The sequence below is a fragment of the Pelobates fuscus genome, chromosome 3 (genome assembly GCF_036172605.1).
Source record: "Pelobates fuscus isolate aPelFus1 chromosome 3, aPelFus1.pri, whole genome shotgun sequence".
Taxonomy (NCBI): Eukaryota; Metazoa; Chordata; class Amphibia; order Anura; family Pelobatidae; genus Pelobates; species Pelobates fuscus.
In genome coordinates, this window is record NC_086319.1 from 248,386,722 (window position 1) to 248,410,219 (window position 23,498).

At 43.2% G+C, this 23,498-nt stretch overlaps 1 protein-coding gene across 1 annotated transcript in view; it reads left to right on the forward strand.

Moving 5' to 3' along the window:
• The window catches only part of LRGUK (leucine rich repeats and guanylate kinase domain containing), a 55,942-nt gene that overhangs the window by 16,320 nt on the left and 16,124 nt on the right, over positions 1-23,498 (forward strand). Inside the window, exons 5-11 of the mRNA XM_063448301.1 lie at positions 626-707; positions 1,838-1,962; positions 2,427-2,570; positions 14,973-15,053; positions 16,672-16,758; positions 18,152-18,258; positions 22,206-22,325. Coding sequence (XP_063304371.1) covers positions 626-707; positions 1,838-1,962; positions 2,427-2,570; positions 14,973-15,053; positions 16,672-16,758; positions 18,152-18,258; positions 22,206-22,325 — 746 coding nt within the window. The remainder of the gene's footprint in view (positions 1-625; positions 708-1,837; positions 1,963-2,426; positions 2,571-14,972; positions 15,054-16,671; positions 16,759-18,151; positions 18,259-22,205; positions 22,326-23,498) is intronic.

Consider the following 23,498-nt stretch of genomic DNA (forward strand, 5'->3'; position numbering starts at 1 on the left):
GAGGCTACCTATTGCTGCATACAGTGAATCATTCACTGTGACATATCTTCTAATATTCAATACAGAGAGTAAATGTTCATCAACACCTACAATGGTTAATTGTCTTGCATACTTAGCAGTTATTACTTCTGTTACAACACCATTAGGTCTCTAATTATGATATCCTGCATAGGACCAAACAATCCAATCCAATCCAAGTAAGCATCCCAATGCAGTAAAAGCCTTCATATGATATAGTATGCTTATTATCAGTATGTCTTACTATGACTTACTCATCCACTAAACAGCAACTCCAAAGCTCATAGATTTTATTAGTTTAAAAAAAAAAAAAAAAAAAAACACCACCTAATCTAGGCAAAAATAATGGGGGTTTAGTTACATTATATGATCATACATTGCATAAGCCTGCCACAACGTCAATGTACCCCATCTTTGGCAGGTCCTACTCTAACTGCCTAATGTCTGCTCTTATGAGGTTAACTCACTTACTTGGGGAATTTATTTTTCCATCTGAGGCTCTCTGCAATACAAGGACCTGCCCTAGATGATTAAATCCGTATTCATTGCTGTTGTGTCACACTGTGGCTGTTTTACCGCTGCATGTTTTTGTTTTCTGTTTCTCTAGGTTGTGGATCTTTCATTTAATCAAATTACAGAGATGAAGGATGTATCTGTTCACAAAATGCTGACAAAGCTGATAATAAATAGTATCCTTTTTAAAGTTTTAGAAAGTAACATCACTTTTTTTTAATTTTTTAATTTTTTAATTTTTTTATTTTTATTTTCACTTGCCAATGTGTATGCATCAGTGTATAAAGAAAAAACAGGGATGTGACATCTTCATCATAAGGCATTCTTATCCTTCTCTTTGGTTGTATTTCATTTTGTATGTTAACCTAAGTGATAGATATAATCCACATGGGCAGAAATTATTGGATTTATGCATATAATTTATCAGTAAGATGATTAATAAGGACATAGTTGAGAAAACTGCAAAAAAAAAAAAAAATGTACTTAAAAAAAATCTGTTGTAAAGGGAATTTTTCTAGTGCAATTATTTTGACCTGAATTTTGAAATGTAGGTTTTTTTTTTTGTTTAGTTCAGAATTAGAATTATTTATATTATATATATATATATATATAGCGCCAACATAGCCTGCAGAGCTGTACAATAGGAAACAGGATAAACAAAGCATGTGTAACATGCAGAAGCACTAGTTGAATATGGCTCTGCCCAACCTAGCTTAAAATGATTAACTGTTTCTTGAATAAACACAAAAGTAAGTTCCCAAGCCTATCACCCTCTTCCGGTATTAATATAGTGAGGGAAGATTATAAAACAGATCATATCTATACAGTAACAACAGTAAACAGTTCTGGAAAATATTTTGACCAAACTTATATATAGCAAAATATACCTGTTCTGTGATATCTGTGAACATCATTGTTCCGCAAGATGTCATATAATATTTTTACAACCACTAGCCTGTAGAATTTACCAGCATGCACTGGTTCCTAATGTAATTGGTTTGGGAAATATTTTTACAACTCATCGATAATAGTTTAATATTCACAGATATAGCATGAATTGAATCCTCTTTATCGTCTGTGTAATATTTAGTATTGCATGTTTGCCCTTTATATGTATTATATAACAGTATTATAAAAAAGGTTTATCTCGACATAGTTCTCTCTAGCTACACTGACCAGCAACTTTGTAATTAAAGTATGCCTCACAATATTATCCAACACATCCAACCAAGTCATATTATTTTTTTCTTTTCTGTAGCTAATGTTATATACACATTATTTCCTTGAAAGCTTTTAATTTCTACAGATAATAATATACAGCAAATCATTGGTTTGGAAAAGTGTAGCAGTCTTTCTCACCTGAACTTGGCTCACAATGGAATCTCCAATATGTGTGGGTTTGGTCATTTACCCATAAAAACCCTCATTCTGGTATGTGACATCCTATGTGTCTGTAATATTTATCCTGTTATATGGAATGCTAGATCAGTAGGGCTCTAGTGGTGAATACATTAAATACATACAGTGCTGCAGATGTTTAACTCCTTTCACAGTAAATCACTGGAGATCCCTACTGTGTATACAGTTTTATTTTAGTGTTTTCAAAGCTCTGGCTTTGTACCAGTTGGGGGAAAAAGGACAAATACACAATGTGTGTTTAATATTTAAAGTGCTTGATCTTGTTCCTGGCAATTTTATTCATGTGCTGTCATATCTCCAGCCTGCCAGTAGACACTTTGTTCTTCTTTTCCGTGAGAGAGAATATTTAGAAATTCCAGGAAGATATATAAGTGATATGTGACCCAAGATCCAATGCACTTATACAACGATGACGTGTGCCTGTGTGCACATTTAATGTCTTCACAGCCTCATCTTGTTTTACGTTATCTTTCTAGAGTGCCAACCAAATTAAGAACATCACTGGTCTAGAAAATCTGAAAACCTTACAAGTTTTGGACCTGTCATTCAATCAAATCTCTACTCTGGATGGTCTTGAGGGTTTGGAGTTTCTGCAGACCCTCAACTTGGAGGATAATGAAGTAAGCTATATTATTTTAGTTCCATTAAACCGAAAATTAAAACCATTAGTGGTAAAAAGGGAAAGTATTTCTAAGTCTCACTTATTGTTCTGTGTTCTCATTCCTTTTTAGATCAGTTAATATTTTCCCTTCCTAAACATAATATCTCTTTCTTTGCACTTATGTTACTACTCTTATTTCCACAATAAAAGTTAGACGGTTGAATGTGAGTCCTGTTTTTTATTTTATTTATTTATTTTATTTTGTAATATTATACATTGAAGTAGGGTAAAACATTGCCTTACACAACGCTCCCCTCCTGCTGGTCACTGCATGTAGCGTGGATAAGCTGCGGATTGTGGTAGATATGATTCTGTAACCTCTAACTGGTCTGACAAGAAGTGCTCACTGAGAGCCCCGAACTGCTTCCTGTCAGACCGTGTAGAGCAGTGGTAGTCAACCTTTTTCTACCTACCGCCCACTAATGCATCTTTTTGGTTGAAAAAATGTCCTTACCGCCCACCAGTTTTCGCGCAAACGCAGAATATTTTTTAGAAAGGAGGGTGTTTTACAAAAAATAAATGTACGTACATTTATCTTTTTATTTCTACTTAATGCAGGTTTATAAGGTTTTTAACTTTATAAAGTTTAATGAGAAAACAATAAAGTAAATTGAAATTACCTTTACTAGTGATAAATGAGATCCTTGAGGTTGATGCTGCGAGACTAAATATTTGATATCTGGTTCGATTTTCGTAAGGAACAAACGAAGGTCTCTTTCAGTGATATTCAGACGACTTCTCTGTTTGCGCATAATATGATTTCTCATTTGTGCGTCAGCTCATCTCCTCTCCCTCCTCAATTCCCCTCCCCACCTTTTTTCCCCCCTTTTTTCTATTTTTTAACCTTCCTTGTAGCAATGCCCAGTAGGAAGGCTGAGCTAGGTAGCCCACTTACTATATAGTCCACTATAACAGACAGACACACGTACAAGACGCACGTACAAGACGCACGTACAAGACGCACGTACAAGACGCACGTACAAGACGCACGTACAAGACGCACGTACAAGACGCACGTACAAGACGCACGTACAAGACGCACGTACAAGACGCACGTACAAGACGCACGTACAAGACGCACGTACAAGACGCACGTACAAGACGCACGTACAAGACGCACGTACAAGACGCACGTACAAGACGCACGTACAAGACACACGTACAAGACACACGTACAAGACACACGTACAAGACACACGTACAAGACACACGTACAAGACACACGTACAAGACACACGTACAAGACACATACATACACACACACACGACACACATACAGACACACAAATACAGACACATGGATACACACACACGACACATACATACACACACACACACACGACACATACAGACAAACACACACATATGGGCACACACACATATGGGCACACACACATATGGGCACACACACATACGGGCACACACATATGGACACAAACACAGACACACATACACACAAATACAGACACATAGATACACACAGGGGCGGACTGACCGGTCGGGCACTTCGGACATGGTCCGAGGGCCCGGCCGGGAGGGGGGCCCGCCATCAGGGGGCCCGGCCGCCCCTTTAAATGCTGCAGCCGCCTGAGCGCTCTCTTAAGAGCCTCAGGCGGCTGCAGCTTCTCACCTCCCCTCCCCTGTAGCTGTGCGGTCCGCGGTGCCCGGCCGGAGTGATAGGAAGGTGCTCAGTGTGCACCTTCCTGTCAGTCCGGCCGGGTACAGGAAACAGAAATTCCTGTTCCGCGCGGAACAGGAGTTTCTGTTTCCTGTATCCGGCCGGACTCACAGGAAGGTGCACACTCAGTGTGCACCTTCCTATCACTCCGGCCGGGCACCGCGGACCGCACAGCTACAGGGGAGGGGGTGGGTAAGCACAGAGAGGGAGGGGAGGGGAGGGGGAATGAACAGAGAGGGAGGGGAGGGGAGGGCGAATGAACAGAGAGGGAGGGGAGGGGAGGGGGAATGAACAGAGAGGGAGGGGGAGGGGGGGATGAACAGAGAGGGAGGGAGGGGGGGGGGATGAACAGAGAGGGAGGGAGGGGGGGGATGAACAGAGAGGGAGGGAGGGGGGGGATGAACAGAGAGGGAGGGAGGGGGGGGGATGAACAGAGAGGGAGGGGGGGGATGAACAGAGAGAGAGGGAGGGGGGGGGATGAACAGAGAGGGAGGGGGGGGGATGAACAGAGGGGGAGGGGGGGAATGAACAGAGGGGGAGGGGGGGAATGAACAGAGGGGGAGGGGGGGTAAGAAGAAAGAGGGAGGGGGGTAAGAAGAAAGAGGGAGGGGGGTAAAAAGAGAAAGGGAGGGGGTTAAAAAGAGAAAGGGGCCAAATCCACATACAATCTCGACGATATCTCGGAAACGAGCAACCATCCGGCCCTGCAAACACCAGACACAGCCAGGGGACACCCCGCTGAATCCACAGATGCCCTTCCAATACTCCCCGAAGCACCTTAAGGCAAAACGCAAAACCGGGGCCTACTACAAGCCCTCATACCGCGACCTCGAGTTTCTCTGGGGCGGGGAACCTGAAGGAAACGCAGCGGAGCTGTGGTCGCCCCAAACAACACCTGCCAATACACCCATGGGGCGCAGAAATCAAAAACCCACACCCGGTAATGTACCTGACCACAGGGACATCGGAGCTATGCTCCAGCGGCACACCTCAGCCACAATGGCGGCCTCAGACCACCCACCCTCACCAGGGCCTCCCCACACAGCAGCCCCTGCAGCATCCCAGCTACAGAGCCCAGAAGAGGACACACAGCCACAGCCCACAGCATCTGCAGGTAACAATGAGCCTGCAACTAAACAAGACCTACTAATCTTATCCACTATGCTACAAGACATTCAGGGCCTGCTTGCTGCTGACCTGCCCATCCTGAAATCCTCCATGCAACAACTCACAGGCAGACTGGTGGCTACAGAAGCAGACGTTAAAGAGCTTCGCCAGGACACCTCCACTATACAGGCATCTATAGCCCAACTGCAGGCAGCCCAACAGGCTCTATCACTACAGGTGGCAACGCAGGAAGACAGGTACCGCCGCAACCACATTAAAATAAGGGGCATCCCAGCCACCGTTCCTCAGGAGGAACTACCACACTACGTAAGAAGGTTACTAACCACTGTGCTCCCACCCGCCACCGCTAAAAAAGTAAACATCGCTGGGATGTATCGCCTACCGACGCCCACCGCTACCGATACCACAACATCGGGTGATGTCATACTCCGCTGCGCACTGCCTCAAGACAAGGGGCAAATAATGACAGCGGTAAGGAACAAGACCCCGCTTACATTCGAGGACGCACAATTGTCCTTCTACCAGGACTTATCCAAAGCCACTTTGCAATGGCGAAAAACCCTGGCTCCCGTCACGGCCCGACTGCGGGCTGCAGGAGTGCCCTACAGGTGGGGACCCCCACGATCACTTTTAGTTACACACAAGGGGATCACACGAAAGATAACCACAGGGACTGATATCCCAGCGTTCCTCGCAGCTATGGATGTACAGGAGGTGACAACAGCCACGGCGGACCCAAAGCACACCCACGGATGGGACCCATCCAAAGTGATACCATTTGTGCCAAGACCTGCAAGCAACGACCCGCCGGACACCTGACTGACAGGGACTCTACCAGCCCTGACCCAAACCCAATGGAGGGACTTGCTCCACCAGCAGCTCTAGGCTGCACAGTTGCAGAGTTGCAAAGTTTTAACGATATGACTTTATTTGCTTGTTTTCACCGAATGCCTTTATATATTTTTCTTTTTTGTTTTTCCTCTCTTTTTCCTTTTCTGTCTATCACTGCAGAATCTCCCACACGAAGACACGATCTTCGACCTTGACCACCCAGGAGTAGGGAGATTCGACATACTATAACATAACCAGGCACCCATAAAGTGATGCCTCCCATGGACCCAGTCCGGTTCTCTTCAGCCACACAGGCTCAGTCACTGACTCGTTAATACCCCCCCCCCCCCACCACCCCCTTGGTTAGGGGCAACACCTCCACCGAGAGGTCGGCCATGCCCGTTAGCAGGCAGCACCCCCTCCCTGAAAAGACGAGGGCACCACTCACACTACCGACACCCTAACACGGAAACCACTAGATGTAACTTAAGACCTGTACCTGGTCCCAAGCTAGCTTTTACGTAAAAACAGGTCTCATAACGGTGGTACCACCTCTAAACATCTGCTATAGCATGGTTTACAGCTCTACCCGATAGGCTCATTTACAGCTGCCAGCCTAGGTACTGGCCTAACTTAACGCGCATCTGCAGTCTGCATACATGCTAATCTATAGGTCTAGATTTTCTACCCACCAACAAGCTGTAATCGGCTCATCACCTCAATACTGAATCCTTATACCTCATAACCATAGTCGGTGCGAAGCCTATGATAATACACCTTTCACTCTCCCCTACCCAAAGCGCAGAACACCACTATTCATTAATATTCTCTTTCCATTTTAAAAAAAAAAAAAGTGCAGCAATCTCAACGTGTATAATATTACTTCCTGTGACACTATATATTGCTCTTTATTGACATGTTTATGTTTCCTATGTACTTAACAATGCACTACCAAAATAAAGAATTAAAAAAAATAAAAAGAGAAAGGGAGGGGGGTAAAAAGAGAAAGGGAGGGGGGTAAGAAGAGAAAAGGAGGGGGGTAAAAAGAGAAAGGGAGGGGGGTAAAAAGAGAAAGGGAGGGGGGTAAGAAGAGAAAGGGAGGGGGGTAAGAAGAGAAAGGGAGGGGGGTAAGAAGAGAAAGGGAGGGGGGTAAGAAGAGAAAGGGAGGGGGTAAGAAGAGAGAGGGAGGGGGGTAAGAAGAGAGAGGGAGGGGGGTAGGAAGAGAGAGGGAGGGGGGTAGGAAGAGAGAGGGAGGGGGTAGGAAGAGCGAGGGGGTAAGAAGAGAGGGGGGGTAAGAAGAGAAAGGGAGGGGGGGTAGGAAGAGAGAGGGGGTAAGAAGAGAAAGGGAGGGGGGTAAGAAGAGAGAGGGAGGGGGGTAAGAAGAGAAAGGGGGGGCAAGAAGAGAGAGTGAGGGGGGTAGGAAGAGAGAGGGAGGGGGGTAGGAAGAGAGAGGGAGGGGGGTAGGAAGAGAGAGGGGGTAAGAAGAGAAAGGGAGGGGGGTAAGAAGAGAAAGGGAGGGGGGTAAGAAGAGAAAGGGAGGGGGGTAAGAAGAGAGGGGGGGTAAGAAGAGAAAGGGAGGGGGGTAAGAAGAGAAAGGGAGGGGGGTAAGAAGAGAAAGGGAGGGGGGTAAGAAGAGAAAGGGAGGGGGGTAAGAAGAGAAAGGGAGGGGGGGGTAAGAAGAGAGAGGGAGAGTAAGAAGGGGTAAGAAGAGGGGGGGGGGGAGTAAGAGGGGAGGGGGGAGTAAGAAGAGGGGGAGGGGGGAGTAAGAAGGGAGGGAGGGGGGAGTAAGAAGGGGGTAAGAAGAGGGGGAGGGGGAGTAAAAAGAGGAAGGGGGGAGTAAGAAGAGGGGGGAGGGAAGAGTAAGAAGAGGGGGGAGGGAAGAGTAAGAAGAGGGGGGAGGGGGGTAAGAAGAGGGGGGAGGGGGGTAAGGGGAGGGGGGTAAGGGGAGGGGGGTAAGGGGAGGGGGAGTAAAAAGAGGAAGGGGGAGTAAGACGAGGGGGAGGGGGGTAAGAAGAGGGGGAGGGGGGAGTAAAAAGAGGAAGGGGGAGTAAGAAGAGGGGGGTAAGAAGAGTGGGGAGGGGAATAAGAAGAGGGGGAGGGGGAGTAAAAAGAGGAAGGGGGGAGTAAGAAGAGGGGGGAGGGAAGAGTAAGAAGAGGGGGGAGGGGGGTAAGAAGAGGGGGGAGGGGGGTAAGGGGAGGGGGGTAAGGGGAGGGGGAGTAAAAAGAGGAAGGGGGAGTAAGACGAGGGGGAGGGGGGTAAGAAGAGGGGGAGGGGGGAGTAAAAAGAGGAAGGGGGAGTAAGAAGAGGGGGGTAAGAAGAGTGGGGAGGGGAATAAGAAGAGGGGGAGGGGGAGTAAAAAGAGGAAGGGGGGAGTAAGAAGAGGGGGGAGGGAAGAGTAAGAAGAGGGGGGAGGGGGGTAAGAAGAAGGGGGAGGGGGGTAAGGGGAGGGGGGTAAGGGGAGGGGGAGTAAAAAGAGGAAGGGGGAGTAAGACGAGGGGGAGGGGGGTAAGAAGAGGGGGAGGGGGGAGTAAAAAGAGGAAGGGGGAGTAAGAAGAGGGGGGAGGGGGGTAAGAAGAGTGGGGAGGGGAATAAGAAGAGGGGGAGGGGGAGTAAAAAGAGGAAGGGGGGAGTAAGAAGAGGGGGGAGGGAAGAGTAAGAAGAGGGGGGAGGGAAGAGTAAGAAGAGGGGGGAGGGGGGTAAGAAGAGGGGGGAGGGGGGTAAGAAGAGGGGGGTAAGGGGAGGGGGGTAAGGGGAGGGGGAGTAAAAAGAGGAAGGGGGAGTAAGACGAGGGGGAGGGGGGTAAGAAGAGGGGGAGGGGGGAGTAAAAAGAGGAAGGGGGAGTAAGAAGAGGGGGGAGGGGGGTAAGAAGAGTGGGGAGGGGAATAAGAAGAGGGGGGAGTAAGAAGGGAGCTACGGGCTAGAGTTCACTCTCAACACTGTGACCACCAGGGATTCCTGGTGGTCGCAGTGGTGAGAGTGAACTCTAGCCCCATAAACACACTGCCCCCACACACCATACACATTCACACACTGCCCCCCATACACCCACACACACCATACACATTTACACACATTGCCTCACACACACACACATACACTGCCCACCCATACACACACAGCCCCCCATACTAACATTGCCACACACATACACAGCCCCTCATACACACATTGCCCCACACACCCTACACATTCACACACACTGAACCTTTCACACACACTGCACCCCTTACACATTGCACCACTGCTCCTATACCCTACTACAGCCTCATATCCCAGCAGACCCCAGGTAAGTTGTCAAACTGTTCTTAAACGGTTTGACTACTTACTCTGAAAGGGGGGTCCGGCCTTCCTGGCACCATAACGACTACACAGAGCAGTAGTGGTTATTGTGCATGGATTATTTCTTTAAATAATCTACAAGTGCCCCAGTAGCTAACAAGCCAGCCAGCCCACAGGCCGTCCAGCCAGCCAGCCCACAGGCCGTCCAGCCAGCCAGCCAGCCCACAGGCCACCAGTTAGGCTTACAGCCAGCAAGCCCGCAGCCAGCAAGCCCGCAGCCAGCAAGCCCGCAGCCAGCAAGCCACAGCCAGCAAGCCAACAGCCTGCCAGCCGCAGCCAGCAAGCCCGCAGCCTGCCGGCAGTAGCCAGCAAGCCCGCAGCCTGCCGGCAGTAGCCAGCAAGCCCACAGCCTGCCGGCAGTAGCCAGCAAGCCCACAGCCTGCCAGCAAGCCCACAGACTGCCAGCCAGCAACAGTAATTAAGGTAAGAGGAGCTAACTTGGCCTAGGTATCAGCGAGCTATGTTGTGTTGCTATATTGTGAATAGGAACCAGAGTGTTTGAGAGACCCCCCTCCAGGCCCCATTAGACTCCATTGTAGTCTCTAATGGGACCTGGAGGAAATTCTTTCTAACACACTCTATAAAGGACACTGAGATAGCCTCTGCTAGAATGCTCCCCCCTCCATGGCCCATTAACCCTCAATTGTAGTCTCTACTGGGGCCTGGAGGCGACAGTTTCCAGCAGGGACACTGAGATGTCCTCTGTTAGAAAGACCCCCTTCCATGGCCCATTAGCCCTCAATTGTAGTCTCTACTGGGGCCTGGAGGCGACAGTTTCCAGCAGGGACACTGAGATAGCCTCTGCTAGAAAGACCCCCTTCCATGGCCCATTAGCCCTCAATTGTAGTCTCTACTGGGGCCTCGAAGGGATTATTGCACTTTTGTTCCTTGTGTCTAAAGATTGTGTAGGGTGTGGCTGGAGGCGGGACATGGGTGGCGCTTGCTGTGGAGTATGGGTGGGGCCTGTAAGGGGGCCCTTGATTTATTTTGCCCGGGGGCCCTGAGGGTTCTCAGTCCGCCCCTGGATACACACACGACACATACATACACACGACACATACATACACACACACATACGGACACGCACACACACGACACATACAGACACACACACGACACATACAGACACACACACACGACACATACAGACACACACACACGACACATACAGACACACACACACAACACATACAGACACACACACACGACACATACAGACACACACACACGACACATACCAACAGACAGTCACACATACATACGCACACACACACACACAAGACACACATATATACAGAGACACACACACACACACAAGACACACATATATACAGAGACACACACACACACACACAAGACATACATACAAAGACACACACACACACACAAGACATACATACAAAGACACACACACACACAAGACATACATACAAAGACACACACATTATATTTAAGTCACCCTCCTGTTTCCTACCTTTTAGATTCAGGAGGGTGACTTTCCCTGGGGTCCAGTGGTGGCTCAGGTGGATGGGAGACAGAGTTCCCACTCTGACTCCCTGGTCTTCCTCCCGCACGGCTCTCAGTGTTAGCTGGGAGGAGTGACGTGCAGTCACTTCCTCCCAGCTCTGCGATGTCATCACAGGGGGCCCGGTTGCGCTGTTAAAGCGCCCAGCGCTGACCGGGCCCCCTCACAATCCACATCCATCGGGTGGCCCTGACAGCATGGGCCACCCGATGGACCCCTCCATATGCGGCCCCGGTGGGTTGTCGCGCGGGCCGGGGCCGCAAATTGTCACGGCGGTACCCAGTCGCAGGGGTACCGCCGGCTCGCACCCGTCTGCCCGGTCGTCAGGTCGTCAAAACCTGGAAATCCCTACCGCCCACCTGAAATCCTAAAACGCCCACTAGTGGGCGGTAGGGACCAGGTTGACGACCCATGGTGTAGAGGAAACAGAAGATCCTCCACGGAGGTCTGCGTTTCTGCCACGCAACATGAGTAAATAGAGGGAGGTGAGCTGACACAAGGGGGAAGAGAAGAGACCATAAAGGGGCACACACAGTGTTGGGGGTGGTGAGTCACACAGAAGACCGAGGAGGAGGGTGTGCACACAGAGGGCAGAAGTGGGAAAGAGGAACACAGAGGACTGAGGAGGTGGGTGAGGCACACAGAGGACTGAGAGGGGGTTGAGGCTCACAGAGGTCTGAGGCAAAGCAAAGAGGCTGGGAAAGGGTAAAAAGAGACACACAAATTAGTTGAGGGAGAAAGGGGCTGGGAGGAGAAAGAGACACGTAAACAAGGCAAATTTAGTTTTTTTTTTTTTTTGGGGGGTGGGGGGAGTGCAAGTAGCTGGTCTTGTCTAGGGTGCAATATAGTCTTACACCGGGCCTGACCGTATGTATGATTAATGTTTGAGAGACATGTTCTCACAAGTTGTATCATGTAATTCTTCACCGGCCATCTCTGATAATAAACATCTTAGTAGTGAAAATATGTCAGATCTGTGGTTTCAAAGGTACTTCATTAAGCTAAAAGACCAAAATCGTGTATGTGTAGATGGTAAATGACAGGTCTTTATTGTGCTCACAAACCGTGAAAAGCAGTGGAGCCAATATCCAGTACCCAGATCTTCTATTTTAGCAACCGCTAGTGTTTGCTAATTGCGATGAAGTAATGTGTTTGGGAAATATGCATGTTATTTAAACAGATACGAGAAAAATCTGTCTTTATAATGAATCTTCAGGAATAATGGCTTTTTTACATATAGGTAATAACATTGCAGCCAATCAGGTGAATCTTTTTTTTTTTTTTTTTTTTTTTTCCATACATGTGTAAGTGGGACAAATGGCACTGTCTTGTTTTTCTTTCATTCTTCCATTTTCCCTTTCCTTACACCTCTTGTGTCTTTGTTCACCTCTGTCCATGATGTCTGCAGATTGCCCTTTTATGAGATTCTTTCGACTGATGGCTTGAGGGTAAATTAGCACGGCAACTGAACAGGAACTTTGCATTAGCCCTGCCCATTGGCAAAAATGTAATTATAAAACCTGCAAAGTGACAGTGCTGCTTTAATGCATGTAGCGAGAGAAAATCTACAGCAGAATCTTTTATTCTTTTATCTCTCTATTTTATTTTTAGATTTAAAGTGCCACAAAAATAATTGTTTTTAAAAATGAAACCCCTTTGCAGCGGTTCACAATCTAAAGGTGAATGGGCATCCTGGAAAAACAGTGTTGTAGTACATTGATTAAAAGAGTTGCCTAGATAGTTGATATCATTGGAACAGGTGTTAGAGTTTAGTGGATTAATAACAGATAAAGCTTTGTAAAAAATGGAATATAATTTCACACATAATAAAATAGGTGTTTTAATGCAGTTGTATATTGTTTTATGATTAGTCATTTTTAATAAAGCAGTTTTCTGCCCCCTCCTACTTACAGGGGCCTTGTGTGGTCCAGTCACATGCTTCTCTTAGAGTGTTTCACCAGGTCAGAGTGCATGCGTGGTCTCAGGGCTGGCATAGCGAGCGAGGGTTTAAACAAAACGCCACCGATACTGACTCCTACCACCATGACCACTTCAAATCACTGAAGTGGTCATGGTGGCTGGATTAAACCCTTAAGCAGGTAATGGGAAGATAGTGATCCACTGGCACACACTAAAAAGACAATACAATGATGACAGTTTGTCTGCATGTGTTCTGGTTCACTGTGCTGGATAGATTTATAGATCGATGGCTTTGTTTGAGAACCCAGATATAAACAGAGCTCAAACAAGTATAGTTATACTGTGTTTAACATCTATAAGAAAATGTAAATACAATAATTGTATTTGTAACCAGTAAAGCACAATTCACTGTGTGTATTTTATTTATTCTGCTGTCCACTTATACACTGCAGTAAAAAGTGCAAATCATATATTCTGTTAAAAACACAGAAAAGAGAGCGCACAAAATACTAACAATGCTTAGATATTTAATAGTATAGCAGTCCCACAAAAACAAGGATATTCCCTAATTCTCAGTAATTAAAATACATAAAAACAAGTGTCAGTGCTTAGTGAATAATCCCCAGAAATAGTATTCAGAGGTAACATTTAATAGTGCTCAAATATATCACAAGATTCTATCAATAGTAGAGTCCTGGGTGGTCTAATATAAAACGGGGTACTTTGGTGTTCCATTTCAGTATTCACTTCCAATATGATACTTTGTTGCATACAATGTATCCTTTTTCAATAACCTTGAAAGATACAATACAACATATATAGTGTAATACTATTTAATCAGATATCCCAAACCCTACCCCTCATAGGACCTCTTACAGGGTACACATGTGGTTACTGTCTCCATTAGCCACTATATAAGTATAAGTAGAAATCGCAGCAGCACGCAGAGTTACTGCTCCACCGGTGTGTTCCGTGCCATCAGTCTCCTTTTATTGCGGGGGATCTGTGTGTGTGGTCCAGGGAGATGCTGAAACTCCTCGCCGCTGTAATCCTTGTGCTGTTACAACAGTTCACAAGCCGCTTTCACATCAACTCAACCGTTGCGGATAATTGTTAATTATTCACTAAGCGCTGCCACTTGTTTTTAATATATATATTCTGTTATACAAATCTTAAAGTTTCTAGCTAGGCCTTAAAAGTTAGTTGGCACTGCAAGCCTGGAGTGTCTATTGCACACTCAGCAGGGGTAACATCCTACATATTAGGGTAACATTTGAATTGGGTATAATTCTTGTCACCAATGGTTTGTGTGCTGTTATACATTTTATACACCCATAATACCATTATTTAAAGTCCATATTTATGTCACTTGTCTTGCTTTGCAATCATTACATATTTGAGTGTAGAACCGGAGTTACTTTCTTGTGTAACTGTTCATTTCTTCTAAACACAGCATTCTTCTAAACTTTGCAGACAAGCAGTTCGGAATAGTCTACATGAAATACGTTTGTTATTTTTCCTAACATCCAGGTGTTTCTCCTGCATCATGTACTGCTCAAAATCACACTATGGGTTATTAAACAGGTTTACTTTGGAATGGCACAGGTGAAGAAAAAATAGTTAGACTGTGATTGTAAATTAACTGCCCTGACGTTTATTAACATTTTCTCTATTCTCTTGGGGTCCTGGTGTGCATGGGTCCATTCACTGATAGGTAAGACTTCCATTCCAATATCCTATTACCTATTCCAGTATAATATGGTTCCGGCATTTCATATTGTCTGGAATTTAAACAGTAATCAGGCGGAGATTGTGCATATTTTAAATGTATTTCTGCTCACTTCTGAGTCTATTTCATTAACTGATTTTCCACGGTTGCATTATTTTGCAGAGACTGTCCTGGTGATTTACTGTGTATGTTATCCCTTGCTGTCTACAGGTTTGTCAAATTAGTGAAATTGCCTATTTGGAAGAGCTTCCTCTATTGCATGTGCTGAACCTGTTAAGAAACCCCATTCAGGTGAGTGAGTGATCATCTGCAATCCATTAAAAATTCAGAAAAGAAAAAAAATGTATATTAAAGGACCACTATTGGCACCCAGACCACTTCAGCTCAATGAAGTGGTCTGGCTGCCAGGTCCCTCTAGTGTTAACCCTGCTGCTGAAAACATAGCAGTTTCAGAGAAACTGCTATGTTTATACTAGGGTTAATCCAGCCTCTAGTGGCTGTCTCACTGACAGCCGCTAGAGGCGCTTCCGCGATTTTAGCTATGAAAATCACAGTGAGAAGACGCTGGACGTCCAAAATGTTGACCTATGGGCTGTTTGAATGCGTGCGCGCGCATTCAGATCTGGCGTCTGCACAGGGAGGAGAGTTCCCCAGCACCGAGGGAGCCCGGCGCTGGAGAAAGGTAAGTGTTTTAACTCCTTCAGCCCAGCGGGAGGGGGAACGTGAGGGTGGGGGGGACCTAAAAACCCTATAGTGTCAGGAAAACGCGTTTGCTTTCCTGGCACTATAGTGGTCCTTTAAGTGGTTCTACTAATCTGAAATAAGAACCTCAATTTAGAAGAAATAACTTTATTATTGTAAAAACTACGGGGGAAAATATGTTGTTTCTATTAAACAATACAGGTGCCTGTGCTAAGCTGAAATCATATTATATCCTATAGATCATTATTATTATTTATATATAGATGTAGTTAGAAATTCACATACTCTACAATTACAGGGGATTTACAGTAACACTAGTCAGAAATGTGGTTTCTCAAAGGAAATTAATTTCATAACCAAAAATTATGTAAAGGTCATGTCTTACTGGAACTTGGGACATATGGAAATTCACAATCCTTTTATTCTGATTTAGTACCTTTTTCCATTCTAGCTCCATGTGGATCATTGTTACAAGCTCTCTCATTTGCTTCTGGCAGTCAGCATATAAAAGCATACAGAAACAAGGAGCAATGAAACAATGCTTCCATTTCTCCTCCTCCTCATTTGCAATGTGTGTTTGCCATTGCCTTGTATGAATTGGATCATGGTGTAATTTGCTAAATGTTTAATATTAATTTAAAGGAAACAGAACATCTCATGAATGAAAGGTTCACACCACAAGTTATAAGGGTCCCCTAAGTTATAGGGGACCAAGTGTCACCAGAACAACTACTGCTTATTGTATTTGTTCTGGTTAGTGGAATCATTACCTTCAGGCTTTTTGCTGTAAACACTGTATTTTCAGAGAAAAGGCAGTGTTTACATTACATCCTAGTGATAACTTCACTGGCCACTCCTCAGATGGCTACTAGAGGTGCTTCCTGGGACATTACTGCTCAGTGTGCAACACTGCCATTCAGTGTCTCCACCCGCTGCATGGAGACACTGAACCTTCCTCATAGAGATGCATTGATTCAACATTTTATATGAAACTGGTATTATTGACTTTTCACTATCACGCCTATTCACAGCTTGGCTATTTATGTTGTGCCATACAGATTTAATTCACTAAGAGTTAGAGTTTAGTGAATAACCCTTATATATTATATAAAACAATGAAAATGTCAAAATAAGATATACCCAGACTTCACTATAACACAAGCCTACACAAATTACTTTACAAATTATGATATTGTATCCTGTGCAGGAACAAGCAGAATACTGGCTCTCAGTGTTATTTATGCTGCAGAGGCTAACTGAACTCGATCTGAAGAGGATAAAAGTGGAAGAGAAGGTATTTGCTTTTTCCAAGTGCCTCTTTGTAGCTAATACTTATATTGATTACATTGATTAACTTTTTAGGGACCAAGGCAATTCTTTTTTTTTTTTGGTGCAAGTTTGCATATTACGGGCACATTTATTTTGCCACAGCAATATAAGCAGGCATTAGCATAGTAACAGCATGACATTTTTTTAAGCGTGTCAGTCAATTATGCTGCACATTTGAATGTTTAAGAGTGTGATAATGTAAATAATGGATTGTGGCGGTGAAACTGAAGAGCCTCCATACTTATTTTTTTAGTACTTGACCCCTGTACCAAAAATACAACATATGATTTAGTATGATTTAAATATACAAAAAATGGAGGGGAAAAAATGAGTTAAAATTTTTATGATTTTATGTACAATATTTTTTCACAACTAAAGTTTGTCCTCCTATGCCAAGGCTTTCCATTTATTTTTGTTCAACTGGTTTCACAGTACCAGGAGTGCATTACTGTTTCAGTTATAACATTTAAATAATTTAATATGCAGAGCTTGTTCATAGAGGTCACCAAACTCTTATGTATTCATTTATTTATTTTGTGTGTATGTGCATGTGCGCATGGGTACTTTTCAGACCCCATTAACCTGCTATTAACGGGGACCTCTGGGTGTAAATCACTGTCAGATCTAAGCATAAGGGAGAAAAACACTCGGTGTGGTCAGGCAAACAGGGGGTTACTGAAAGGCTCTCCGGTTCCCCCATGATATCCTTAGTACCCGACAATATCAGTGATAATGTTGCAGGCACATGGCCAAAAGTGAAAGTTTGCATTTTTAATGAAATGTGACAGCTCTCAATTATATTGTTTGTTACAGCCAAATGATTAGCTTGGGCCAATAAATCTAGCCACTTCTCACAATGGAACACCAGGTATTAATGGCTTCCTGGACCTCCCAGTGTGCACGTAGGGGGACCAGAACTGCAGGATGTGCCATGCTATCTTATAAATAGCTATTTGCATGCCTCCCATCATAACCGATTTTGGCAGGGCAGTCATGATTTTTTGGTCCTGTCCCATGTCTCAACTTTGTTTTCTGGGGTCCTGCTTTTGGACCAACAGTGCTCTGTACCTGGTCTGACAGGCAGACTGGCTTTTATTCAAGAGTGGGGAAAAAGTCAAATGATGTTATTAGCAGCAGGGGTAGGAGTTCACAGTACCCTTATGCCCAAAACACAAGTTTTTATCGGTTTACAGTAACAAATCCTCTATATTCATGCAAAGTATTGTTTTATGAAATCATCAAGCAAGAATAAAATTTACACTGAAATCCAAACTTAATTTATTGTGTAGTAGATCGTCAAGTCATTGCTAGCTATAATAAAACCATTTTGTTTTGCAATGTGAACATGAAATGACCAGGTGGCAGCAGTGAATAAGTATGACCCTCCACCAGAAGTGATTGCAGCCCGAGACCACATGGCAAATGTTATGTACAGCATGATACAGCTTCAGAAAGTTCTTGACAGGTAAACTTAATGTGTTGTTTGCGAACTAATAATTATTCATCATGAAAGATCTTTCTACTTTGGCCAAATAAAGGCACTCGTTGGAAAGGACAATCAATGAGAAAGAGAAGAGAGCTGTAAATCGGTGCAATTTAATTGGGTAACTTAATAGGTTTTAGAATCAATGAGTAGCATTATGTGCTTAATATCAACCAAAACTAAAAGTAGGGACAAAGCGTTCCTATTCACAGTTGGTGACAATCCATTTTGTGTACCTGCTGCCCCAGTTATAAAGGATCGACGGGCACCCCGACTGGGTACCTCCGTTAAAGGATGCTACTAGCGTTTCCTGAGGACTCCAAGCAATCTGGCAGACACCACAATCACCGAACCGGAGAAGCATATGAGTACTTTTAAGCATATGAATGTTGTATACAGCCGAATAGGAAAAAACATGCGAATAGGTTTACACTCCTAGCAGTCAAACTGGAACAGCATACAATAAATCCTCCCCCAATAATGAGACGACACTTCACTTTGAGGGTTAAGCAGGAACTCTACTGTAATGGCCACACACTGGCTTTTATGCAAGTCGCCATGCAAGGGGACATCCCACAGGGTGGGACACAGTAAAACCAATCATTTACAGGAGAACCGTAAAACACACCCAGCACAAACATACTTCCCTCCACTCTGCCTGTGAAATAATTACTGAACACAATGGGTTAATGTAATTTACACAGACAGGAAAAATACACTTTTTATACATACACTGTAACTTTAAAAATATGCATCATATTCACATAAAACATACATATTCAGAATCAGCATACTTTAAATATAAACATAACCAAAATTCAGCCAATTCCATCCAGGGGTTAAAATGGCTGGGCCATTGCATAGCTATCTGGGGTAGCATGGCTTTAACAGTCCGCAGAAAGGCACGAATAAACCTTTCTGCAGGTAAAATAAAAGTTTAAAATGCAGGACCATAGTCTAAAGGGAGCAGGCGAGCAACCAGGCCTCTCCAGTGGACAGTGGCGAGGTTGGTTCCGCCACAATCTTTTACTTTTTGAAAAATGTGGTTTCACTTCACAACATTGGAAGGTAAAACCTATATACTTTGCAGTGCTATCTTTATATTGCTTTATATCATATGAAAAACAACACTAGCATCATTGGTTTATTGATCAAGTTAATTAATGCAACTTATTACTGAATATATGTAGAATAAATGCCATTGGCAAAGAAGTGGAGTAATTCCATTACATTAAATTATATGTTGTATTTGGGGTCTTATGGTAAAGGCATGCCCAAACCCAGTTTTCTCTATGACCAGTGATGTAGTAAGGCTGTAATTTGATAACTTACTGTAGTCACATTGCCAATTCTGCATGTCATTTTTCTGGATACACCATAAAGCTATGGAATAGTGTCTTCTTAACATATTAACACACAGTCAGTGATAGCGTTATATCGACTAACATGTACATTTTTACCCTATCTACAGAAATACCCTGTTGTACATCATGCCATTTGTATGTTATAAAATAATCTTTATAAAAGTCTTAGTCGAAATAAACACATATAATATATATATATATATATATATATATATATATATATATATATATAAAGGAAAAGTAGATAGCACTCCACGGACTCGCTTTGTTTAAATATAAAATTTAACTTTTAATGCTCCAAGTTAAAAAATCGACGTTTCAGTCTGACCAATCAGACTTTCATCAGGACCTTTTCACCTTGTCCTGATGAAAGTCTGATTGGTCAGACTGAAACGTCGATTTTTTAACTTGGAGCATTAAAAGTTAAATTTTATATTTAAACAAAGCGAGTCCGTGGAGTGCTATCTACTTTTCCTTTATATTTTTGCCAGACAAGCACCCGGCAGTGAATATTTAACCACAGTGAGTGCAACACTACTTGTATTTTTTTTTATATATATATATATATATATATATATATATATATATATATATATATATATATATATATAGTGATATCCTAATTTATTTTATTAGCTTAGATAAATTAGATACAAAATAATAAGATGATGGCATAATAAAATTTTAAAATTATAACTTTCATAGTGACATCTACAAGCTAGAAGAGGACAATACCAACCACAACCTAAAAAAGCATAAGGGGTCCAGTAATCATAACAACCAGAAAAAAAGGAAGGCAAATCAACCATACATATAATATGATATATATTCTATATATGTCTAATATCCAGGAGGGTGTGTAATGCAGTCCCAAGATAAAGTTGGAGCATTGATGATGTCCAAGCCATCTCCAAATGCAGTCCAAAGAATAGTAGACAAGCGAATAAAACCCACTTCAGACCAATTAGACTCAATAAAAATACATACCTGTGTGTCTGTATGATGAAATTCTTAACCAAAGGTGGGAATCACACTGGTATAAATCCTCACTGTCTTGTATTCCTAGTGAAATGGGAAAACTCCACAAAAAAAAGACAGGGGAGTGTATTATAGTGGTGGGAGGGGGGGGGCAGTGTGTTAAGTTTGTGGGAGGGCAGTGTATTAAATTGAGGGAGCGAGGGGGCAGTGTATTACATTAGAGTGGTGGGAGTTGGGGCAGTGTATTCAATTAGAGCGGAGAGAGGGGGGCAATACATTAGATTCTGGGGGAGGGGTCAGTGTATTAGAGTGGGGGGGCAGTGTGTTAGTTTAAGGAGGGCATTGTATTAGTTTGGAGGGGATGAGGCAATGTATAAGAGTTGAGGAAAGAGGGGCAGTGTATTGGATTTGGTGGCAGTGAATTAGAATGGGGGTTGTATTAGATTGGGTCTGCACGGATGCGCTGTATGTTTCCCATGGAGATAATAATTGGTTGCACTGCCCACTTTTGCCACACATTCCCATTTTGCCACACATGCACAGTAGCCTCCCAATGCTTTTCTATAGAAAAGCATTGGGAGGCTACTGTGCATGTGTGGCAAAATAGAAAAGCATTGGATTGGCTGAGATGATCATGTTTGATGATCTCAGCCAAAGCGAAGAACACACTCCTAGTATTTCGAAATTAACAAGATAATATCATTTGTTTTTTTACAGCTGTGCAACAGCATACATTCAACATTTCAGTCCCGTTACCAAACTTTTCTTGATATATCAAGTTAGTTGGACTAAAACATTGGTTATATGGAAATGCACATCTCCTTAATAAATTCGGTCTTTTGTTTACTTTGAAGCTCTACGAGCATGAGGACTCCAGTGTCAAGCGACTTTTTTTTATACTGTACTTTTAAAAATAAACCTACGTTTCTATGAAAACTGAAGTTTTTGTTTTTTTTGTGGCCCCCACTTTGTTTATTTGGCCTGACTTAGCCTTTGAGTTTGACATGCTTTTTCTTGACTGACCCAATTAACATCTAATCTTCTCCTACAAATGTCTCACTTTCCTGTATCCTGATTTCCCTTCTCATAGTCCTCACATATATATATATATTCCCCCACCAGCCATACTCCCCACCCTTTACTGCGATATCCACTCTATATTCTATTCCACTAACTCTAACCATATTTCCACCAGTCTCAGGTAAAATCTGCCATACTTCCAGCTTCTCTAGCTATGCTTCTCCGATCAAATCCCATCATCATATTTTCATTCCCTCATTGAATAAGCACGTATGTCTTAACTCACTCTGCTCTTTGCATCTGTCAGCCAGCGTAGGAAGAGAAACAGAAACAATGTTTTTGCTTCTCCTGCTTCAATGCAATATTTGCCCTGGCTGTGCCAGGACTGAACTGGATTGTGATGTCAATTGCGGAATACTCTTAAAAGAAAATGGAACATCACATTAAGTTATGTGATCTAAATAAGTATTTTGTGCTTCCCGACTTACAGCAAGTTTTACCATTGCCTTGAACATTTAATTCATTAACTTCAAATGGAGATACTTAAACTATGTTCTTGTCTTGCAGTACGTTGCCTAACCTGGACACACCATACCCCATGCTAGTGCTTACTGGGCCCCAGTCCTGTGGAAAGAGAGAAATGGCACATCGGATGTGCAGGGAATTCAAGGAGTTCTTCCGTTATGGGTGAGTTCTAATACTTTGCTATTTAAATTGTGGGGTTTTTGTTGGACTTTTTTTTAATTTATTTTTTATTACTTTTATTTTTTTAATGCACGTAATATTACCACTTGTAATTGGTAATTTGCAATTTTAAACATTGCCACCAGGAGTCACTTCTGCCATACCCATGGTGATTTTAAATCACACAGAGCTAGCCCTATACTGATTTCAATGTATATGCATTGGATATAAGTTAATCAATGTACAAACATCACAAAGCGAAGTTAATAAACACTCATGGACATGGATAATTAAAAAAAAAAAATTAAGGAGAGCATACCATTGGGCTTAATGCCACCTATTTATTACAAAGTGTAATTCACATTACTTAATGCACATATGTGCATGCACAAGGGAGTGCAAGCATATGCTTTAAATCATATGTAAGATGCTAAAAATGAAATGCATGTCAAAGATAACTTTAAATATATACGTTACTCTTGTAGAACCCTTTCTGATTGATTGCCTACAACAAGTTGTTTGTAGTTATACAAACATGTGTTACATATTAGACATGTCTGATAGAGAGAAAAAGTATTCCAGTAAAATATTCAGCCCGGCACCTCCAGCAGATGGGTTCATTTAGTAGTGTACTCTTCAGCATTGTGGGAATTTAAACGTCTGAACAAGATACTTGAAATGAAAAGCATCATAGATCAAATTCAATTAAGGAATAGCGAACCACATTTTGTCTAGAACTAGTTATGTGATCCAGGTGCATCATCTTGTTTTATTTGTACCAACTCATACATGTGAAATTAAGTAAAAGGCAACATATCCCACCCGGGTTTGAAAACCTAATCGTATTTTAGTAAAATGTAAACAGCACATCCCAATCTTCTTCAAAGCCTTTTGCTCACCAGGAATGGGCTGAGATGTTTGAAGTGAGGTGGATGCTTGATCTGCATCATAATAATATGTGCTTGTTAGCAGAACGTATGGCATATGGGCCGGTGCTTTTAGTTTCTTTTCTCTACAATAAGTAATACGATAAAGATGTTCATCTCATGGTAGATAACTTCAGCTGAACCTTACTACTTGCAATGTTTTAGAACTTAAACTATGATAATAAAATATTTGTTTCAGTAATTGTAACATTTAGGTTTATTAACATGACATTGGCTTGAAGATGTGTGG